Source organism: Natator depressus, chromosome 6, assembly GCF_965152275.1.
Source record: "Natator depressus isolate rNatDep1 chromosome 6, rNatDep2.hap1, whole genome shotgun sequence".
NCBI classification, from domain to species: domain Eukaryota; kingdom Metazoa; phylum Chordata; order Testudines; family Cheloniidae; genus Natator; species Natator depressus.
The window spans coordinates 49,528,636-49,551,364 of NC_134239.1; the positions used below are offsets into that span (position 1 = coordinate 49,528,636).

The 22,729-nt window shown below is 38.1% G+C and overlaps 2 protein-coding genes across 7 annotated transcripts in view; both read right to left on the reverse strand.

The window, feature by feature from the left end:
- Nucleotides 1-22,729, reverse strand: part of SHANK2 (SH3 and multiple ankyrin repeat domains 2) — a 615,311-nt gene that overhangs the window by 28,321 nt on the left and 564,261 nt on the right. For 5 of the 6 annotated variants that reach the window (XM_074955235.1, XM_074955234.1, XM_074955236.1 and 2 more), the window contains 3 exons: nt 20,096-20,231; nt 17,171-17,251; nt 13,866-13,886 (listed from right to left, as the gene is read on the reverse strand). In XM_074955235.1, the coding sequence (XP_074811336.1) occupies nt 13,866-13,886; nt 17,171-17,251; nt 20,096-20,231 (238 nt within the window). The remainder of the gene's footprint in view (nt 1-13,865; nt 13,887-17,170; nt 17,252-20,095; nt 20,232-22,729) is intronic. The other variant, XM_074955237.1, reaches the window with a different exon arrangement.
- Nucleotides 1,180-6,675, reverse strand: LOC141989019 (uncharacterized). The gene is made up of 2 exons (XM_074955241.1): nt 6,650-6,675; nt 1,180-2,052 (listed from the first exon to the last, which is right to left on the reverse strand). Exon 2 carries the CDS (start codon nt 1,808-1,810, stop codon nt 1,190-1,192), a length of 621 nt encoding a protein of 206 aa, XP_074811342.1. The 5' UTR covers nt 1,811-2,052; nt 6,650-6,675; the 3' UTR covers nt 1,180-1,189.

Here is a 22,729-nt window from a genome sequence, read left to right on the forward strand (position 1 = left end):
GTATAAGCCAGTCTGATGCCTCTGCATGCATGCAGCAATTTCTGAGTGCCACTGTATTAAATTTCCCCGAGAGAGGCAGCACCAACAGTCATAAAATAATTGTCTTCCAAAGTGCATTTTCTGTATGTCCTGTGTGCTACTGATCGCACCTATATTCTGCTCAGGGCACCTCCCCTCAGGAAATTAGATGGCCTAATGGGACGAGGAGGAGTTCCATTCTATCAGTGTGCAGGTCATTTGTGATGCAAAAGTTTAATCACAGAGGTAGTAGCACAGTGCCCAACAGCATGTCATGACTCTTACATTCTCAGGAGGTCTGGCTACTAGGTAAGTAGCATTGTTATGTTTAAATTAATATCTGTGATATTACTAGGGATGGTGTCCCCTCAATAATATATTTATTTGTTGAAGAAAATCATACTTATCCCATAAAGACATGGCGAATGACTCCTGTTCCAAATTCCCTGACTCTCTCAGAGGAAAATTATTATGCTGCCCACCCATCAAGCCACCAGATGCATCGAAGAAGGAACTCTGAAAATGAGAGTCAGGTGCCCAGTGGCACATTACTGTACAGGCCCCACAATATACCATATAATCCTGGCAAGACTGCATATTACACAACATAGCCAAGAGATGTGGATTAGCTCCACCTGAAGGGCTAGAGATTGACCTTGTCAGACCCACAGAGGATAAGAATGATCATGATCCAAAAAGGCACTTCCAGGCTAACCCCAACACCTCAGGCCAGCATGCCAGAAACACCAGGCAAAGACTGATTGAACACAGTTTCTGAGGCTAGTATTGCCAAGACCCGTATACTTACCACCAAGTCCATAATGCTTGCTCAGAGGGGATGGAGGTAATGGAGAAAAAAAAACTCAAAAAACAGCTGCCTCAAGAAATGACTTGTATTTGTAAGAAAAGCAATGAATGCCTGGCACAGTGTAAAAAAATGCTCTCATGAGGCTAAAGTGAAAGAACAGAGGCAAATGTTCTTCAAATACCAGCAGCACACATTGTTAACAATGCAAATATAAACTACAAAATGTTAGACTAATCTAGTCAGCCAGAATACAATGTTAGCCAAAATGTAGAAATGGTTGAGTTATGCCACTCATGGCCTTATGGCTAAGAATTAAAAGGACAGGCACATAAAAAAACCCTAAAAATCCTATCGTTATTGTGATTATTTTTTCTTCCCTCCCCCTTTTGCCTGGCGTGTAGGCATGGGCAACGAGGCCCTCTCAGTTATGGCTCTCTGCAGCCGGCCACTGCGACGAGGCACAGTGGCCTGTGGTGGTTCTCGAGAGACACTTGTTCCTTGATCCCCTGGTAAGTATACAGTGGAGGCTGCCACTGCATCCTCACCAGTCCATGTTGAGGCACTGGTTAACTCAACATGGGGGGTGGCTCTTTGGGAGATACGTGTTTCAAGGACCTGCGTCCTTGGCTGTTTGAGGAAAGCTAAAATCTCAGACAGGTAGTTATGGATGGCTCTTGTGGATGTAGCCACAATGCCTAGCTGCAGCTCCATGCGGCCCATGGACTGTGACATGAGACCCATGGACTGTGCATGCTCCCTCTTGATATTTTCCAGCAGCTGCACAATCCTACTGTTGGTTTCCATCAACAGCCTTTCCCCCTCTGTTAGGTGGGGCTGCCCTCTCCAACCCTGATCCCTAGGGACAGGCTGAACACCATGGTGCTCTTCATTCATTTCATCATTCCCCTCCTCCTCCTCAGGAGAGTCACTTTCAAACTGGGGAGTCCTACTGAGTGACTGATCCCCAGGAGACTGTATGTCCATTGTACACTCTGGAGTCCGCTCTGGTGTTTGAAATCCCTCAAAATCTTCCCCAACGTTGCTGTGCGTTTCAGATGACGACAATGGCCACTGCCAACTCTCTGTAGTTCTGGCTGGTGAATCTTCGTCGGAAGCAGGCTCTGAAGATTCCTGTTCTTGTTCAGGCGTGGAGGGTGAGCTCGCTCTCTGACGTCTGGGTTGCCCCGAGCATCCAGGAACCTCCCCATCTTGTTCCCCAGTGACATCTGGCAATCAAATAGAGGAGCAACAACCACTGTATCTGAGGCCAGGAAGATGGAGGAATCTACATGCATTGGACAACACATAGAAAGAAGCCAATTGGGAAAACCACAGTGTTTGTGTTTCGGCAAACAGAAGGGCAGACTAAAGTTTAGTGGCTGAACTGGGTATGTGGCAGTTGAAGTTACTAACCACTTTATATACGTGCACATTGTCCTGCACCCATAACACACACAACTGTGCTGGATCCCACGGCATAACTACCAATACACCTCATTGTGATTGTGACAGAAAGTGTCAGTGAACCTCTCAAAAAGCTCACCTATGAATTGCAGTGGTGTCACAGTCAGAAATCCCTGTGATCAGCTCAGGGTCAATTGTCCAATTGAGTCTCCTGTGGTGTCAGATGTGCTCCACCACTGGCCTGTGTGGTAGCCCTTTGCTGTTCTGAAGCACTGCTGGCTATCTTCTCTTTTGTCCGACGTTTCATATCACTACTCCACCCCCAGTGTTTTGGGCCCCCCCCAATCATAGCTGTAGAGCAACTGTTGTTGCCAACAACATTTATCCTGTGGGCAATGGCCTCCCAAGCCTTATCTTTTCTGTATGCATTATTTTCTCAGTGCTTTCTCCAAACAGTATGCGATCCTATTTGAGGACATTGCTCACCAGGATTTTTTTTCCCATATAAGATAACCTTCATTTTGCTCTCTCCTGGCTGTGTCTTCCCTTGCCTGAGGACATTTGGTGGAAATGTGCAAGTGCTTCCCTGTGCACAATTTAATATGGAAGGAGGAGTGGTTAATTATGCTATTGAAGAGGACATTGCAAATGTGCTTAATCTAAATCCACCCATATATAAAAATATACTCCCACCAACTGAAAATGACTAGACTTTTTGCACGCACATCAATCATCGGCTCTCATTACCGTATGATCTACTCAGCACCATTTCTGAATTGTTCACATTTGTGGCTAGAACCCTCACCCTTTTTATGCTTGAAACAAATAAATAATGAGTATCACATGTTTTGGGGAGACAATTTGACTGTAAGAAATCTATCTGGGGCTGTTCAGCTAATACAATACAATAATTTAGCCCAAAGAGCCTGCATTTTTCACTCAGGCAAGGGATATGTGGAAGAACCACTGTAAGACTATCACATCTTAAGTAACAGCAGCTGCTGATCATCACTGACTAACTGGTTGCTCTGTAGTGTTGGTGCTAGGATGTGAGGAATGGTGATTCCATGTCATATCTATGCCCTGGCACTACAATCTAGGAAAATGTTGCTCTTTAAGGACTACATTCTGCTCTTTGATACACACCATGTGCTGCTCTTAAGAACTTCAGCTGGAGTTGTGCATTTCTGTCTGATGGATGCTTTTGAGGTCAGGTTAATCATTTTTGTTAATGGGCTTATTGTTTGTTCAGGAGTTCCTGGGGTGATTTTTATATATATTTTTGTTCTTGGTTTTTAGGACCCCTTCTCAGAGACCCAAGGATCCATCCCTCTATCAGTACATTTATACACTGATCCCTGTCTGTCTAGATCGTCATTAGGGTCCTCACCACTCACTATCTGAATGCCTTGAGTATTATATTTATCTAAAGGGCTACTTACAGTTAATGATTTAATATAATTATTTAACGTGATTAATTTTTGTGCTGGATATTATTTGTGCATTTAATATATTCACTACTTTAAAGTATTCACATTCAAAGTATTCACATTCGGTCTGTGTCTGATTGGACTGTCCAGTTGCATGTTTTATGGAAAGTGAGGATGAGATCGTATTTGTAAAAAGGTATGAGCTCCTTATGGAAATGAATATTAGGGACAAGTTGTCATGCAATCATTGGCTGTGCCACTGCATGAAAATTTTGAAAGGGACTTTGACATTATCCCTCTGTAATACCTGCTGCCTTTGCAATTCTATTTTCTCTAACACAGCCACAGCTGTTACCTTTGTTGCCAAGTATCTTTTAGCAGCTACAGTGTAGGACCATGAAATTAATTCTCAACACTTCTCTAATAGAGTAGACATGCAAAAACAGGGGACTTCTTTTTACCACACAAAGCAAACACACATTCCAGCTAATTTGTATGGAATCAGAGAGATAAAGGGAATATATATTCCAGTTGTGCCATTGGTCATACAAAATGTGTCATTCTTTTGATATATCATCAGAAACTTCCCCATATTTGAATACTCCTTTCTCCTGACAAACACTTTGAACAGAGCCCTCCTAATGATGGTAAATAATAGAGTCAAATTTTTTTTTTAAAAAAAGAGCAAAAACTGAAAAAAACTAATTTGTGAATATTTTTGTCAACATCACTTAATTTAGTTTGATGGGAGGGGCGCGTTATTTTTGTTGTTTGCACATATTTGGGCACCTGTCAGATATTTATGAAAGTGTCCGTGACCCTGGAAAGTTTCACAAATATTAGCACAAGTGGTTATTTCTCTAAAAACAGAATTATGAAAGCTTACAATTTGTCATTCTCCTACTTAAATATTTTCTGTCTCCAAGTCAGGGAGCTGAAACGGTATCATCTGGCATAGCATTATCATCACCACACAAATGACAAATATCCTAAGCAAACAGTTTGTGAATAACTAATGGGCTGATAGTTATTAAAACTATTGGCGAATACTTATGAATAATGAATACATTCACAGATACTGGGATAGGTTTGCTAACTAGCCACTAATGAAAAAGGGACTAAATTCATAACAAAGCATTCAACCAACTCAAATAACTATGTTCTTGTAAGCTTTATTAAATATTGGCATGGGCCATGGGTGCATCACAGGCATAGCCTTACACATACTTTCATTCACTGCAGGGCAATCATGGAAACTTTAGCTCAGGGTCAAGAGCTCATGCCACAGTGTCGAAGGTATCAGTTTCTGCCCAAGAAATCCTTTCCTTGATGACTAAAGGTTGCCCTGATTCAGACTGGAACTCGTTAATATAATGGCACCAGCTGCTATATTGGAACTGTGAAAGTGGTGTGTCAGCTACCATAGTGGAAATGGAAAATTTGGTTTCCCTAGAAACTGTACTGCTCAGCTGGAGGAATGGATGGCCAAGTGGCTCACTGCCCTGACAACTGGTGACAGGAGGATTAAAACCAAAGTTAAGCTGTTACCTAAACTAACTGCCTCAACCCTACCTCCTGGCAATGGGCTGACTCTTCACAAGCAACAGTAAATATGCCAGGTCATTGGTGCAACAGAGACCATAAATGTCTAACAAAATGTGAATCAACAAACCGATTCTGTTCTTAATTGGCTTAAACAACATTTCTCTCTTTTTAAAAGAAGTTTTAAACATAGTGGGCACGAGCACCATGTTGTGGCTGCCCATGATGCGATGCCAATGGCAAGGGAAATGTGAGGAACTGTCCAGACTCCTTCTGACCTCAATGATAATTTGCATCTAATCAAACAATGCCTGTACCCCCATAAGACAGCTTGGCAGCCTGCTTGTTCACAGTGGTGCATAAGACTGCACAGTTGAACACCTGGCTTACACTTCTCACAAAGTCATTTTATTTCCTGGCAGCATACAAATACCTTAAGGGGTGAAGCAACAAGTTTTGATGGTCTCATGAATTGTGGACTCCTTCCACGTCCCTGATCCCACCTTGCCCTGACACAATGAGACTTTAGCCACAGCCCAATTTGTCCAGTAGGGAAGTAAGAAAGGTGTGCGCACATGATGAGTGGGGAAGATAACAAGGATCTGGGAGTTTAGGGCCCATTGCCCTTTTAAGTTTAATGTTTGGTCACACAGTATGCACCTGTTTTCCAAAATCAAAATGGCCTTTTCAGATCTCTGGGGGATGGTTTCTGCTTCAGCCTACTGATTCTACTGCATTTATCAACAGACGTGACTATTTCTTTAAGCTGGCCTGTGCATAGTGACTAATGAGCCAGTATTAGAGGCCTCCCTCTCCTCTGTGTTGTCAAATGAGTCCTCTGTTTCTCTGGCGAAAGACAAGACTGACTGATTATGTGCACACTGTACTGACACTTTCATGTGCCTGTTGCACTTGATCAGTCTTTTCTGATGTGGTAGCTTATGCAGTGTTGTAACTTCTTCTGAGGGCCAGAGTGACACATTTCTCATGTGTCTGTTCATTATTCTGTGTTTTCTCATTCCCTGCTCTGTATATAGCAAACTACATATCCTGGATGCTGCAGGCAGGACATCTACTAAATAGTGCCAGGAGGCAGGACTACACCAGGTTTCTGGAGGCATGGATAAGGTCATGGTGTTGGAGTACTGCTTTGTAGTGCTGGCTCCTTGCACCATGAAAGGCGTTGTCCCACTTGCATGGTATCAGTCCTTCCAGTTTGCCAGTAAACATATTTAGAATGCTGGAGATTGTTTACATTGTGTTTTCTGGTTTGTAATCCAAAGAGAACTGCAAGGCCTACCCAGCTGTAGGGATAGCAGGCCAAGAACAGAGCACAGGCTACACTGGGCATTGGACAGCAGACAGACTCTAGGGACAGCAGAAGTATTTAATTAATTTTTGTTCATCTGAGATAATTTGAGAGACTTAAGCCTGTGTTGTGCCTTACCTGCCACTTGGACTGGCAGTGGATCCCTCCCCTGAAGTGTGCTGCTCTTTAAGAATCCCTCCTTTTCAAATCCCACAATTTCTTTTTCACCTCTGCTACTGGATCGTTGCCATTTCCATTATCTTTAGTTTTCCCCACAAATGGAGTTGTTGGACTTGAGTTGTGGGGCAGCGTCTTCCTGCTGACAGGTAGGTGGAGATGTTCCTTGGGCACAACAAGTGTAGCTAGGAGCTCAACAACAGCTGTAATGCAGTTGAGGAGCTTCCTGGGACCTGCCACTGCTGCTCTGGACCTGGGCCTCTGCCTGTATCTGCATCATGCCTCCTGTTGCAGGTGCATTTTTCAAACTGCTTAGGTACCAAGGTGATAGGTGCCTTGTAAATACCTAAGATAGATACAGACAGAAACTGTGCCAGGCACAATCAATTATACAAAACTTAATGCAATGCCAATTGCATCTTCATACTATGGTTTCACCCACCTTTTCTAGCATCCACATTCAAAGATTTTGCATGTACATTTTTCTTTTGAAAACTGATGGCCATCCAGGGCACCCATCCCTCCCGCACTTTCAAGCTTTTGAAACCTTAGTCCTTTATTTATTTATTTAAAGCATACAAATTCTTGATTCTCTGCCTGATCTAAATGTAAGATTGCAAAGTTCATCTCAGTTTCACTACTTTCACAACCACAAACAATAAATATATGCTTCCTTTTTTCTTGTCATGAATCTGCAAAAAGCACTTATTTGTCTTTGTCAAATGGCAACGGGACAAATGTACCTTATTATCTACCTCCTCCCTTGGAACAACTAGATGCATCTAGATAGTACTGGAACCAAAGGTATAATCAGTTATGCACAGGTATTGGAATGCATGTGTATTTTTAAAATCGGTTTGTCAACAGTGTGCATTTATTTTTTGTCAGAAATTTAACAGCTTTTGTGCAGTTATTTTTGGTTTATGGAGAATTTTCATTGTTTTTAGCACAGAGATCAGAATCAGAAGTGAGTACAAATTAGGTAAGCGAAATACAAGGGGTCTAGGCCAACATTTACAAGCTTGCAAGCTTAAAGTTAGGCATCTAATTAAATAGATGGCTGGACCATGATGGGCTGAATACCTGCAATCCCATTGTGTGCCCTGTAGATGTTCATCACCTCTGAAAAATCAGGCCATTCACTTATGTAGGTGTCTAAAGATAGAATTACATGACTAACTTTAGGCAGTCATGTTGGATATTGTTAGCCTTCGTTACCTGTACGAGTATGACTGGGTGGACAAAATTAGCTCAAAAGAAGAAAATTTAGCAAGGAAGACTGAAGTATTGCCAGCTCTTTAGTGCACGGGGTGATAACATAGAGATGGCCCCAGCCAAAACCCTGGTTCTGAAATGCCACCCTGAAGGGTAAAATCCAGATCCAAATTTTCAACTTGGGATTCTCGCTTGTTTATATTGCTTTCTTATCACAATCAAAATCTGCCAAATAAATGCTTTTTAAATAGAAGAATAAAATAATGCAAAGGTTTTAAAACACTGAATAGGTTAAGTGACTAGTCTATGTTAGATTCAAATGGCCTCTACAGTGTCTTTTTAAAAAAGATATCTGTGCCAAAAAAATTATATATAATAAAATATTTGCAGTTTTCCATTCAAAGTTAGGCCAATGTTCATAGATAACAGAATAATTTTAAATTGCTCCATGGTGGAGAATTTGCCACAGTGGACATATATATTAAATCAGGAGCAAATGTGGACCACCGACTTGCAAGATGCTCCACGTGGCCACAGGGCTCCACTCAAACAGCAGTTTGCAGGATCACACCCTAGTTATAATACCAGATTCAAACAAACATTTACCGTGGTGAAAATACGATGCAGAAAATTTAACTTCAGTGGCTAGTAAAAGGAGAAAGTAATGCGGGCTTTGACAACATAGTTCCAAATAAGCTACAGTTTCTAAACAGCATGAAAACAAAGACAAACCATCTAGAAAAAGTTTCCTTTTAAGAAAATTGGATAGAAATACAATGTGTTTGTTTTGAGATACCTCCCATTATACTGGAAGACCAAGAAAAAGATAAAATATCTAAAAATAAATATTAAAACATAAAAACTGTTTGCTGGTAACAACAGATTAACTAAACATATAAATCATTCACCTTAATATCTATAAACATCAAAACATGATACATAAGAGTGTTTGGCATATATCTATTCACAGTTAAGAGGAATCTAGGCTATTTTTCCAAGCAGGCTTTATATGTACTTTTATGACTTAGTATTTTCACCCCAGTGCATATAGATCATGTTTGCATATTATGAACACATCATACCCTTAAAAGATAATTCTAAGAGAGGCAGACACAGACAAGTGCTATTTTTGGTATCTTAAAATTCTTATTATAGGCCCAATTTTCAAGCACCATCTCTTTAACAGTATGTCCAATATCCGAGAAGCACAAAGGCATTTAAAATGTGCCTAAAGCCTTAAAATTCAACCTACCTTACAAGAGGAATGGTCATTGTGTATCACTGGGTCCCTGTATACAAAATAAAAACAAGAACAGAAAATAAAAACAAAAGACCATTCCCCATCCTGCAAGTCAGGTGGGATTTTAAGGACTGAGAACAGAAAATGGCATTTGAATGTCCTGTTTAAGAGACAGCATTTGAAAACTGGGCTCAGTCGGGTAAAAAAAGAAAAAGAAAAAATAAGACCGATAGAAAGAAAAGAAATTAAGTCATTTTTGCAATCTTTTATCCTGTGAGACATGTACTTTTCACACCAAGGAAAGAAAATCAAACCACCACGAGTTATCCAAAACATTTATTTTAAGCTTTATAAGAAGTTAATGAACATGGAATAATGGACAATTGAAGAAAAAAGGGAAATGGCAAGAAAAAAGGTTTTTTGGGTGAGATGCAGGAGATTGTCGTGCATCTCCCTGGTTCCTGAAAGAGAGAGAGAACATATTAAAAAAAATTGAAAACTTTTATATTTATGCAATTGTATCACACTGGAAACATTCCTGCTTTTTTTTTTTTTTTTTTTTTTTTTTTTTTTTTTTTTTTTACTGCTCATAAATAACCCATTGCTCTGAATGCAGTACTACATATTTAGCTGATGATGACTCATAAGAGTTCTCTTCTAACAAATGCCAGAGCATTCCCATTCACATGGGCCCAAATGCCACAAAAACATGTTTCCTTTGAACACTTACGATTTCTTTTCCAGCTTTTCCCACAAACTGTTGTCTTATTTGGATAGTTAGGAAACCTTCTTCAATTGCTGTTCTGTGGCAAAGAAAAACAACTAAGTACCTGTTATGAAAGGGCTTCATGTTTAGGAATAAATCAGATTAATGCAGTTTAAAGTAATAAAAATTCATGCTACTAATAATAATACTGATTGCAACTGACAGCTGTATGTTTCTGTGGAGACCTAAAAAACCTCATTTCTATTCACTACAGTCAGTGTTTGCAAGAGTGACAATTTTATGTGCCCAACTTTAGACACAGACCCTGACTTTCAGAAGCGTCCAGCAATCACTGTTTACCTACTGACTTCAGATGAAATTGCCAGAGTTTGTTTCTGAAAAGTCAGACTTAAAGCATTTACAGCTGGGCACCCAAAATTATGGATACTTGAACATGTAAGCTAAGTCTTTTCTCTCCCCAATACTCTAACTCCAAATACTTTTCTTTTTAATATTTTAAGATATCATAGCTATGGCAAATATGTGGGCCAGATTCTATTCTCTGCTACACTGGTGTGAATCCACAGTAAATTCTCTCAAGTCTAAATAATCACTTTTAGCTACATCAGTATAAATGAGAGCAGAATATCTATAATCACAAAAATAAGAGAGGCATACAAGTTCTAAAATCTGTCCTCAAAAACCATTACTGCATGTCCTTGTAATGGTAACAATTCAAAGATTCGTTATCATTACTTGTGACTACAATATCAATTAACACTTCCAATAAGTAGCAAAAATATATTACTTACAAGAACATTCTACAGGTACTCTTCATTAAACCTGGAGCTGCAGTGCCATTTTTTTCTTATCTTTCAAATGTAGTGTCTGGTGAAGGTCTGGAAAACCTTTTTCCTATTTACAATCAATGTTGGTAGCGGAAGTTATCAAGGGAGTTGCAGAAGGGGTGTTATTTCCATTTTATTTCTGCAGACAAATCTCGGTCATATATTCCATCACGTTGAAATTAAAAATGGTTTCTGAATCCAGGGACTTCTGTGCATGATTTCTTCAAACAGGGTAACTTTTTTGTTTCAACCTTAATATAGCATTCACATATTTATTTGCTCTGTGATTTCATTGTTTCAGATGCCATTAAGGTGTGCCACCTTTGAAACAATGGACAACAGTAATGGAATGGAGTATGAATGTTTGTTGGAGGACAGAGCCAATAATATTCATTTTGAATGCTATTAACTGATATTTTTCTCGTAAATAAATACTATTACTTGATGCCAGATACCCGACAGACTTCTGTGCTGATGATTATTATATACCTGCAAGATTGTACCAGCATGTAATCTGGCCAAAAGTAGGGAGAGTCCTACATCTACATTTATACCTTAAGTCCAATAAACAAAAATAACTGTTTTCTTTTTGAATTGGATACTAAAATTATACCTTCTAAAAGTTTACAGCCATCACTAACCCAGTATTTTGTAATCCAAATTTGTTTTCCTCTCATCTAATCCATACTTTGTTGTTATTACTGTCTTCGGTAGGCTCAGCAAAAATGGAATTATATCTGTGTTATCTCCAATTCTTAGTTTCTCTCTTGGCCTTTTAAATTTCTCTACTCCAGCTAAAACAGCTAATCCTTGCTTTTCTCTGCAGAGGCCCTAAAAAATCTGAAGTTGCTTGATAAATCAAATCCATTCTTTGCTAGAAAATCATGAGATCTTTGGACCTTTTTGGATGTAGAGCATACATCATAATCAAAAACTTAACTAAAATTAAATAGTCAAAATACTAATTGATGATAAATTAAAAGCAGCTTTTCACAAGCCACATGAGTTCCACCTATTTATTTTTTAATGACTAGAGTTCAAGATTCTCTTAATTCTTTTAAATATAAATTTCAAATTTCCAACATTATTTGTATGACTACTGAAATAAAATGACAAATTATGGTGGGGAAAAACATATCACTTAGAGTTCTATGTCATTTGATTAGTGGCTTGGAAAGATGACTTTTTAGCTAATATTTTATTAATTTTTGTCATGAGGTAATAAATGAAGTGCATTATGATGAAGATTTTCTTCCCCAAATAGCCAATTAAACAATTTTGTTTACAAATATACCATAAGTTAAATAAATTCATTTTTACTTTTTTAATTTGTTTCTCCTCTTTACTTATTTTAATTTACTGCATGAAATTTTTATTTGATCTTCCCCAAGACTGATGGGGGCACCTGCACACACCCTAACTGTGGCTTTAAAACATGATGCTGCAACATAAAAAGATTTGTTAGCTAACAGACTGCTCTGTCTCACTCATTCACTAATTCTTTACCTACAAGCAACAAAAGAAAAAAAACAGAAAGGATTCTTACTTTAAAAAAAGTGTGTTTTGAAATCTGATGCTGTCCCTCTGTAGTGGGCAATTGTGGTGAGCAGAAAACCTCAGTGCAGCAGACTTAGTATTGTTGAGGTTTCAGTGGTCTGTGATATGACAACTTGAGTAGAAGCTAGAATAATGCCTAGGTAATTTTTTTTCTTTGAGGTTATATGACAAAGTTTTTATTACCTAACTGGAACTTTTATGTATGGATGTTAAATGGTATCCCCGATCTGAAGAGAAGTACCAACAGCCTATATACCCTTCCCCTCAACCAAACCAAAAACAAGCACACTCTCAAAAAAGTCTCCTCCCCATCACCTATAACTAGGAAACATTAATTTTATCGAGTTATCCTACAAAAATGAATGTAAAAATTCTTGATAGTCATATAATGAAAATATATTTGTTGCTATAAAAATCTTATGTCAGAAAACCAATAACTGTTTATTCCTTCATATTCTGAAGAGACAGTTTCTAAGTAATCTTGCTTTGAGCAATAAATGTGCCAGCAGTTGATCTTGCTAGCAGCAGAAAACAGTTCCAACATAATGAGAGATCAGGAAAGATTAAAAAAGCAAAAATGAAGAAAAAGAAAACTAATTTACTCTGTATTATCCTAACAAGATATAGAAGAAATAGTTCACTACTGAAGAGGCATGCTACCTACAAATAAGCTTCTCTATCAGCAATCTTAACTTTCCTTCCACTGATTATAACTATACTGAAGGATCACACAGAGGCTCAGTCAGGATTGAGGCCCTCCCTTAGGCAAGGTGCTGTGCAGACACGTAAAGACACAGGCCCTGCCCAAAAGAGCTTACAGTCTATGAAAGTAAGTGATATACAAAGGGTGAGGAAAGGAGGATACAGCTAAACACAAACAAACTTGTATATACATATCTATATTTACATTCTGGTAAAATATTAAAGGTCAATCTATCTGCCCCTCCACCTGGCCATCATTAAGTGGATGACTGCTGTATAGAAATCCCAGCAAATGTGGGTCTCAAGGAGAGATTTAAATGAGAAGAGGGTAGTGGCCTTATGGATCAATTCAGGGAGGGCATTCCATGCATACGGGACAGTGTGGAAGATGTTATATTAAAAACTGAAATTGTGCAGAGCAGCATTTCTCCAGGTCAGAGTTTAAGCTGTGTGTGAAGTCCCTATTTCCTGAGACAGACAGTGTGGTTATGTGAGTAACATTTAGCCATTAGGAGGGCAAGTGAAATCACTCATGTAGGACTACACTGATATTATGTTACTTGCCACTGTTTCTCAGTGATTGCCAGTTAGCACAGTAACTCTGAGGGGAGGATATGGAAGGGTTTGGGAAAAAATCTGAGACAGAAGAAAAATGGGGGTGGACGGAGAAGAGAACACAAAGGAAGAAATGAGGGAAATATTTTCAAATGTGTTCTTCTGACTGAAAGTTAGTTCTTTATGTGTTTGCAAGTTATTAGCTAAACAACTAAAAACATATACAATATTTAATGTACGTTCGACACCATAAAATAAACTGGACCATATGCCAACATTTATAGTTATGCTATTATCTTTCACTATGGAAAGGTGAGAAACAGATTAAACAAGAGACAAAATGCTTCCCCTTACCCTTCTTCTTCCGTACTGAAGCTTGGAAACAGAAAGGGAATGAATTGTAAATCAATTCTGAAGGTAAGCCCATTTTAAATGCTAAATTCTTGACTGATTTTTGAACACAAACATTTTTCTTCTATTCTTAAGAGGTCAATCTCTCCATGCTAACTGTGGATTGTGCATGTATTTTTCAAACCACTTTAAACAAACATCTTGGCATAGCCCAGTTTATCAGGGTTTATACTTTGACTATATAGAAAATTACTGAGTTATAAAACTTAGATACCTCGGCTATGCAGTGTGAGATTTATTTTTTAAAATTAAAAATAATCAATTTGGGCACTTTTATGATATATAAATGGGCTATGAAAATAGGGCATTTAACATCATTGCGGTTCGGAAGTGGAATGAATTGTAGATACATTTTATATGCCATTAGTTAATACTTTGGATTAATTTCTTTGTAGGATAACAGTAACTGCCATTGGTTAGCAGTAGATGGGACACCCATGCACTATTATGGAGAACAGAGTAAAATATGTCAATACAAGCAGAAATAGAAGGGGTTTGGAGACAGGCAACAAAAGTGATGGGAGAGACTTCCATATGGAGAGGTTGAAAAGATTAGGACTACCTAGATTAGAGAGGGGACAGGATAGAGATATACAGTATAATGAATGATATAAAAGGAAGGGAATTCCTTTTTACCCTTTCTTGCTATAGAATAACAAGGGAACATTCAATGAAATTAAAAGGCAACACATTTAAAACTGATAAAAGAAAATACATTTGTACATAGCACATAAGTAGTGGAAACTCTTTGCTACAAGACATCATTGAGACTGAGTTTACTAGATTTAGATGAACGGTGGATGTTGTCATTATTCACATATATAAATCTAGTATAAATACACACACCCTCTCTCATACTTCAGGACATAAACCAACCTCTGTTCAATGGGGAGTAATAAGAACTTTTCTGTATGAGCATCTTATTTCATTATTGTACACTATAAGGTTTCGTGTACCTCCTGTTTATAGCCACAGCTAGTGACAGTACATTAAACTAGGCAGACCACTGATTTTATCTAGAATGGCAGCCCCTATGTTCCTTGGGCTGGTGAATGTTAATATCATGGACATGACGACTGTAATCTTGTAGGCACAGAAGAATTTATGCAGTGCTCTGCAGCCTTTTAGGGGATAATGAACCTCCGGATTGAGTTTAAATAGTATTCTTTGGACCAAGAAAGCCTTGAAAATGGAGCGTTTGTTTAGTCCCATCAGGATGGAAGTGTAGGGAAAGACATGCTTTAAAAAAAAGAAAGTGCAGGTAGCTTACTGATTCTCAAAATAGTTTCTGATTGGGATGCCAATAGCCATAAAGCCTCCACTGTATGGAGCTAATGAATACCACCTGGGATAAGTAGGGCTAGGACTGAAGAATGCTCCACCTTTGGGTAGAGAACACCTCCAGCTACACAACAACGTTTTGAGCCAGTTAAAGCACTGTTCTTTCCTGAAGCCGTTCTTTCCTGTCCTCCTTTGCTAGAAGGATGGTATGATTCCCCTGCTCACATACACATACTTGGGATTGCTGTCACTGAGCAAGTGTGAGTATAAACAGCAGTGTATTGTAGTGGCAATGGAGACAGGGCTTAGCCGTACTGAGTATGTACCTATGGGGTTCAGGAGGGCTTGTACTTTGCACAGTTAAGTCGTGGCTTCACTGCGGCTACCTGTGCTACTGCAGCAAATATTGATATTTATACTTGTGCTAGCTTGAGAAGAGCTAGCACAAGCACATGAGTGAGAACAGGGGAACTCACACCCCTATCTCATAGTGTAGATGTACAGAAGAACTGTAAAGAGGGAGAATTATAGGAGTCTCCTCAGGCTCCATAGTGACATGGAAGACTTTGGTGGTGGGCGGGTAGGAGGGCTGCCTAAATAATATTTTGCTTACAGCAGATTTGCATGATAAACCAGAATGGTTTAAAATTAAACAAAATTTTAACACTATGAAAGAAAAAAGTCTCACATTTTAAACCCTGGAGGAAAAATATTGATAATTAACAGATAATAAAAACTTACATTCAAAAAGGTTAAGACAAAAAATAATCAAAGCTATGAAAATCTGAGATTTGTACCATCACCATACTAGCCTAAACTAATAGATGTTTTTGCTTGGTTGTAATGTGACCCAAAATAGTTAGGGCCCTATTCAGTACCCCTTTCTTGGTCAGAACTTCCACTTAAAGACAGTGAGAGTTTTCATCCCTTAAGGGATGGATAGTGTCCTTCCTTCCACAGAATGTTAGCGCTTTCGAACGTATCACCTTTATTTTATTAATGTGGCTAATTATCTACAAGACTTGACTCCTTTCATCTGAATGAATGTTAATTAATGCCGAAAATAAAATGATTATGAAACCTGTATTGTTAAACTCATGCAGGATCATAGTAAGGAAAGAAGAGACCTAAGAGATGATCAAGTCTATTACTCTGTAAGTGAGTGATATAGTTCCTTTATATAATACACATCAGATATTTATCCTAGCCAGATAGCTGTATCTAAACATACATTTATTTTTGTCTTTTGCAAATACTGTCAGATCATAACATATTTGATAGTCTAGGCTGCTGAAGTACCACTTTTCTCCTGACCCAACAGGAAAAAAAATATTCCTTTCTTCCCGTCAGAAATCCCAAGCAGTTATACAAATCTACAATATACACCCTACTGCTGGGACACCTACATTTACATCACTTAGAATTAGTGAGTCAAAGACTAAATGCTCATCACTTTGCATTGCTAAAAGTTAACGGAATATTATATTAAGTTTGTGTTCAGACAGAAGAGTCAAAGTGATATTAATATATACACATTTTCAGATTAGAGAGTCTAAGTTGCAGTTGCAGGTGTACTGCTTTAACAACTGTCAACTTTTCAACAATGGCTTCTGACAACTTACCTTTATCCACTAATGAGAGGCCACAGAAATTTAAAATAAAACAATATTAGATGAACTGAAAGATTAAAAAGCAAACTAATAAAATATGATACAGCATTACTGTGCCAATCTTTGATGATGCATAAAAAAATGTATCAACATTCTCTTGCAGAGCAATAAAGGCACACATTTAAAAAAAAAAAAATCACTCATGCACATCATGCATAGTTTGATCTCTCCAGAGATGCAGCATTCCTGAAACTTTTCTATATCATGTACTATCCAGGGTGCAGTTCCTTTAAAATAATTTTAAGTTTTCTTTACATCTCCATTATCTCAGCATGCTTGTTAAAAACACTTTCTTACCAAGCTCTTCAAGCTCTGAGGTCATTGACTTAGACCGCAAGGTCAACGCAGTGGTTGGAGCTCGCTTTGGAGGTGGTGGGGCTTTGCATTAAATAGAAGGATATACAGTATAAGTAAATATACATCTCCAAAGCATAGTATATTCACATATACACTTTTTAGATTCAACCAAAGATTATCACATGGAATATACATTTTTATTAGATTTTTAAAATCTATCTCCAATATATTCATTATAGGAATATCAAATACACGTACACAGTAATTTCTTTGGGGGCAGGAAACAAAACATTCAGTATGCTTTGTGAAGGGCCAGAAGCTTTTCATGGATTGTATTTCTTTAAAATCTTAAAAGGTCTTTAAAGATTAATGCAAACATCTGGTTTGTACCTATAGGCCAGTGCACAGTCTTTGGAACAGTGATGTAAAGTTAACACTGCTAGAGAAGTAGTAGAGCATTAGATTTTTTGCACCACATATAGCTTCCAAGTGCTTTTCAAGGAGTGCTGCACTGTAGAACAAATTAAAATAACCCTCTCTGGAAGTTATAAAAGAGAGTCATATGTCATAGAGAAATGGTCCTCCATCATGACAAATGTAGATAGGAAAACTGGGGACTTCTGGGACACCAGGAGCAATCAAGGATCCTGAAGTATCCCAAAACTATGAAGCACCTTAACAAAGAGTAAGCAAACAAATCAGGGAGACAGACAAAATTCATGCCATACTCTCTAGGTACACAAGCATCCCCTCCATCCTATCTGAATTAAGGCTCATTCACTTTGCTGTTATCCAAGCTTCTGTCAGTTAGACACTGGGAAAGTAAAGACATAGCATTGTCCAGACTCCATGATAAATACGCAGCTGTGTCATGAATATACTAATTGCACAACAGGCCAAACTGCCTCACTGTCTCCCCCAGTGGCCTTGCAGATACATTGAACAAGAGGAATGAAAACAATCTGTTGAGAAGTCTGTACAAGAGAGAGATGTTTAATCATCACCTGACCCTTTGTCCATCACCAGCAGGAGATCTTCAGCTACAGAGACCTGGATAGTCTCTGTACAATTCCCAAACCAAGACCATGGTTGACAGGGATCAAAGAAATCTGTGATCTCCAAGTGATTCGAGTGTTGCCTTGTCATCACTTTCTAAATAATCTTGCCCCCCAAAAGGGGGATTATAAAGATGTTAATTTGCAAAAAGTCAACATCAAGAGAAAGTTCATTGAGTAGAGGAGTGCTTGGCTTGAGAAAAGCTAGCAACCTGTCCTTCTGTAGGGAAGCGTCAACATTCACAAATTTACAAGTTCCCTTTATTTATGGGCAGAAAACATAACCTATGTCAGTATAAAGAAATGCTAGGTGTGTCTGGAACATGTAGCAGTAAGATAAAACAATTCTATCAATACAATTGTTAAAAATAAATGAAGAAAGAGATTTATTTGGGCTCAGTATATTTTCTTCTTTTTAGGTATTCTAATTTTTAAAAATCTAAATTCCCAGTGGATTATTAAAAAGCAAGGTAAACAGAGTGCAGTTCTTCAAAAGGCATGTCTTTGAACAGAAATGCATGTAGTAGGACTGTTATTCATTTGTTCAATCCCTCCCATTCAAAGACTAGTGCAGGCATGACTAAAGTCTGGCCCACAGAATTCAACAGTGTTGATGAGGTATGGGGGGAGAGCTGATCTTTAATACGTAGGATTACCTCAGGGAGACCTCAGCTGTCAGGTCACGCTGATCAGTATGGAACATCCATGTTAGGAACAGAGAAGTTAGTGTGTGTGTCACTGTTGTATGGACGAGGAGGTCAGCAACAATATTCTCTGATTAATACAAATTATGTGCATTCAGTGGCTCCTAACAAGTTGCTACTGCAGTTCCTGGTTGAACAAACTTTGGGTACACTTAATCAAGTGCAATTAAAAAGTTATTTTGGGGAGATTCAATACCAAAAAAAGTAAGAATACAAAGAACTGTCACATCTCTTATGGTATAGTCTAATTTCAGTACATGGATTGCCGCACATCAGTCCCCATTAAAACTAAAGAGTTAAAATAAATTCATGATTTGTGTTAACTCTTTAGCTTTAATGGGAATAAATGGGGTGCTTTTAGGTGAAAAAGCTCCTATTTGGTACGAAGATACTACATTCTGAAAGTAATTTTGCTATGTTTGAAGTTACACCAAGTCACCCTAAAATATCTGCTCTCTTACTGAAGCAGAAGCTTCTCCCTTCTCCAGAGGTGGTAAGGGAGGTGAGCACAACACCCTTTCCTCTGCTATAAGCTGAGGGAGAGAGATCCTCTTCTTCTTGGCTAGAGTGGTGATAGCTCCCCATCCAGTTTCAATCTATTTTAACCAGTGAGCATCTCAAAATGTATTGCTTTCTTATTAACATGTCAAGCTAAATATTTTAGTGCTTCATTTTCTTATTTTCACAGATGCAGTATTTTCAAACGCACTCAACATTAAAATTCTCATGGGACTTTAATAGGAGCAGAATTAGATTCGGGCCCAAGTCCAAGCAGGTTTTAAAATCCCAGCCTTTTTGCCTAGAGCTTTGAGTAAGGGACAGATTTTTTTTTCATCTCCCTCAAATACTCTAACATGTTAAAAAGTCTGAATATAAATTCTTAAAAGCACATTGCAGAATGATCTAGGAAGATGGACTTCAACAATGAACATGACAACAATGAACTATATCTTGTTTGACACAGATATACCTATAAACGAAGTCTGGCTTTTTCTTCAGCAAATGTAAATAGCTTGTAGATTACATAGTAGAATGCTGTTGCATATTTAAGATAAGGAATATATAATATAACAGTAACTAAAATAATGTAAATAGTCTCCAGCCTACATCTTGTTTTTCTTAAGAGCAGTATCAGAACAAATTCAGGCAGCAAAGAAAAAATGTACCTTTCTTTCTAGCTGTATCATCTGGATCAAGATTTCTGGTTACTGTGACAACCTTAAGAACGAGATGATTACCCCCTTGTCGAATCATGTTCACCACCTGCCTGTGGCCAACTTTCACTACATTCTCATTGTTAACCTACAAGGGAAAAAAAAAAGACCTTATTTTAGATAAGAATTAGGAAAAAAAATTCTTTCAATTTTAAAAATGGGGGGGAGCAGCACAGGAAATTACAGAATTTCTATATTTTTAAATAAGGAAAATCCATTATAAAAATGGAAGTCAACTGACATTGCAACAGGAAAAATATAAACTAGATCTTAAAATAGATGCATGATTCCTTTATTTCCATGGTTATCCATGAAATCAGAAGGAAGAAATTTGGGTTAGTTCAGAGTTAAATGTCACGTCACTTTTTTTTTCCTCTATAGAGTACAAGAGGCAAAAATATTGATTTTCTTAAGTTGACTATACTTCTACATTACCTGCAAATATTTATGTCTACTGTTTTTTCTTTCATATGCCCAACAGGATATTTAGAGGGTTTTCATTTCTGTTCAGATCCAGGAAATAATTCACTGTCACCCTTTTGAAGAATTCTGACACTTAACAGGCTCTTTTATTTTATGCTCTTCTCTATTTGCTTTTCAGTGCTCTGCCCTTTCCCCAGCTCTGCGTGAGCCCAAAGTAACAGAGGCAATGACAGCAGGGCTATCACAATCCAAAAGCATTCCCACAGAAAAGGAGAGAACAGTAAGTTAGCTATTGTGTAACCCTAACCTATTACAATGGCACATAGTCTGTGGACATGAGCTATAGTTCAGGCTCTGCCGCTGTGTATGTGACCTTGGATAAGTCATTTTGCCTACTCCGTGCCTCAGTTTCTCTACTTGTAAAATAGAGGATATAGAATGCTTATCTGTGGAAAGAACTTTGAGATCTTTGGATGAGAAGTGCAATATTAGTGTAAAATATTATTATATTGGAAAACTATTGGATCTCTGATATTGGAATAAACCTTTGAGATTTATATTTAAGTCACCGTTCTATGGCTAGCTGACTATACTGAGTGCCACTGATTGAGCCTGGAACTGTCATTAATGAAACTGTTCAAAAATTATTCAGAATGTCAAATGGCACAATAAATATTTTCACTGAGCTTAAAAATTAATGAAGCAAGACATTTTACTTAACATCTTTTACAAAATCACCATCAGAAAATACAATATACTACGGAACTACCACTCATGTGGCGTCCAAGATACGTTACACATGGAGTCATGCATCAACATTGTCAATATTTTAACTGCAGGAAGGTGCTTTCCATCTGATATCCTTTAGCTACTTTGACCACTGTGATAGAACGTCTCAAACAATGGCACAGCTTGAGTTCACTTCTACATATGGCCAAATGACAATATGCTCTTGACACTATTTTTTTTTACTGTTGTCCGTATCCACTGATTTTCCCCCACCCTTTAAACTTGCCTAATACCAAATAGCAATTTTTATACTCCAAGACAAGATGCAGTTGGAGTACTATTAAGTCCTACACTATTTAAGTTAGTTCAGCTTGCTCATTAACTTGAAGGTGAGCAGTTGAACTCTTATTATCACTACTTACGTCAAGCAATATAGGAAGAAACTACATGTCACACTGGTGTTGGAAAGTATGTGCACAGAGAGCCCTTTCTGCCTCCTTTACCATGCTGTTTGAGCAGTATTTAGGTGATGAACTGAGTAAGGACCCACAAATCATTCAGGACATCACAAACATAGAAATTGCCTGACTGGATCAGATCTCAAGTCCTTCTAGTCCACTATCATCTCTCCAATAAAGGCAAGCACCAGATGCTTTGAAAAAAAGGGCAAGAACCCCACAGGTGGCAGATTTGGGACAACCTGCCTCCACCATTAGATATCTTTACTAGTTAGAGATTGATCTAAGATATGCGTACACCCTCCAAAATGTTATCATTAAATATTCTATCTACTGTGTTATCCATTTGAATTTTGCCAAGTTCTTGGACTCAGTGACTTCTTGTGGCAACATGTTCACAAGCTAATTATGAATTTATCACCTTTTAATATAACTGAATATCCCGTTGTTCTTGTGTTGTGAGACTGGAAAAATAGAAGTTTCTGATCTATTTCCTCTATACCATGTATCATTTTATGTACTTTTAACATGTCACCTCTTACTCGTCTCCTTTCTAAACTAACAATCCCAATCTTTTCAATGTCTTTTTCTTATGAGAGTGTTTTCATGCCCCTAAACTCTCTCACATTTCTCTGAATCTTCTCTAAGTCTGCAATATCCGTTTGGGGATTGGGTGACCAGTTCTGCACATGGTATTCCAGATGAGGCTGCATCCCTAATTTATTTAGCTGATAGAAAAATAGGGTCATCTTCCCTGGGTTCACCAAACAAGAACAAAATGCTGTTTTTTCTGACCATTTTGATTTATTTCTGTAGTACATAGTCCTGGAGTCTCCGTATTGTCATTCTGTGTGGCTTTGTGCAACGTAAACAGTCTAGCTTGACCCATCTTAAAAATTAATGGCACCATCCTTAGTTTACATTAGCATTAGAAAAATGATGATGTTGACTTGAATCTTGTGTGATTCTTAATTGT

Bases quoted from the DNA above. Each gene is read 5' to 3' on its own strand.
- LOC141989019 (XM_074955241.1), bottom strand. From the start codon at position 1,810: ATGGACATACAGTCTCCTGGGGATCAGTCACTCAGTAGGACTCCCCAG.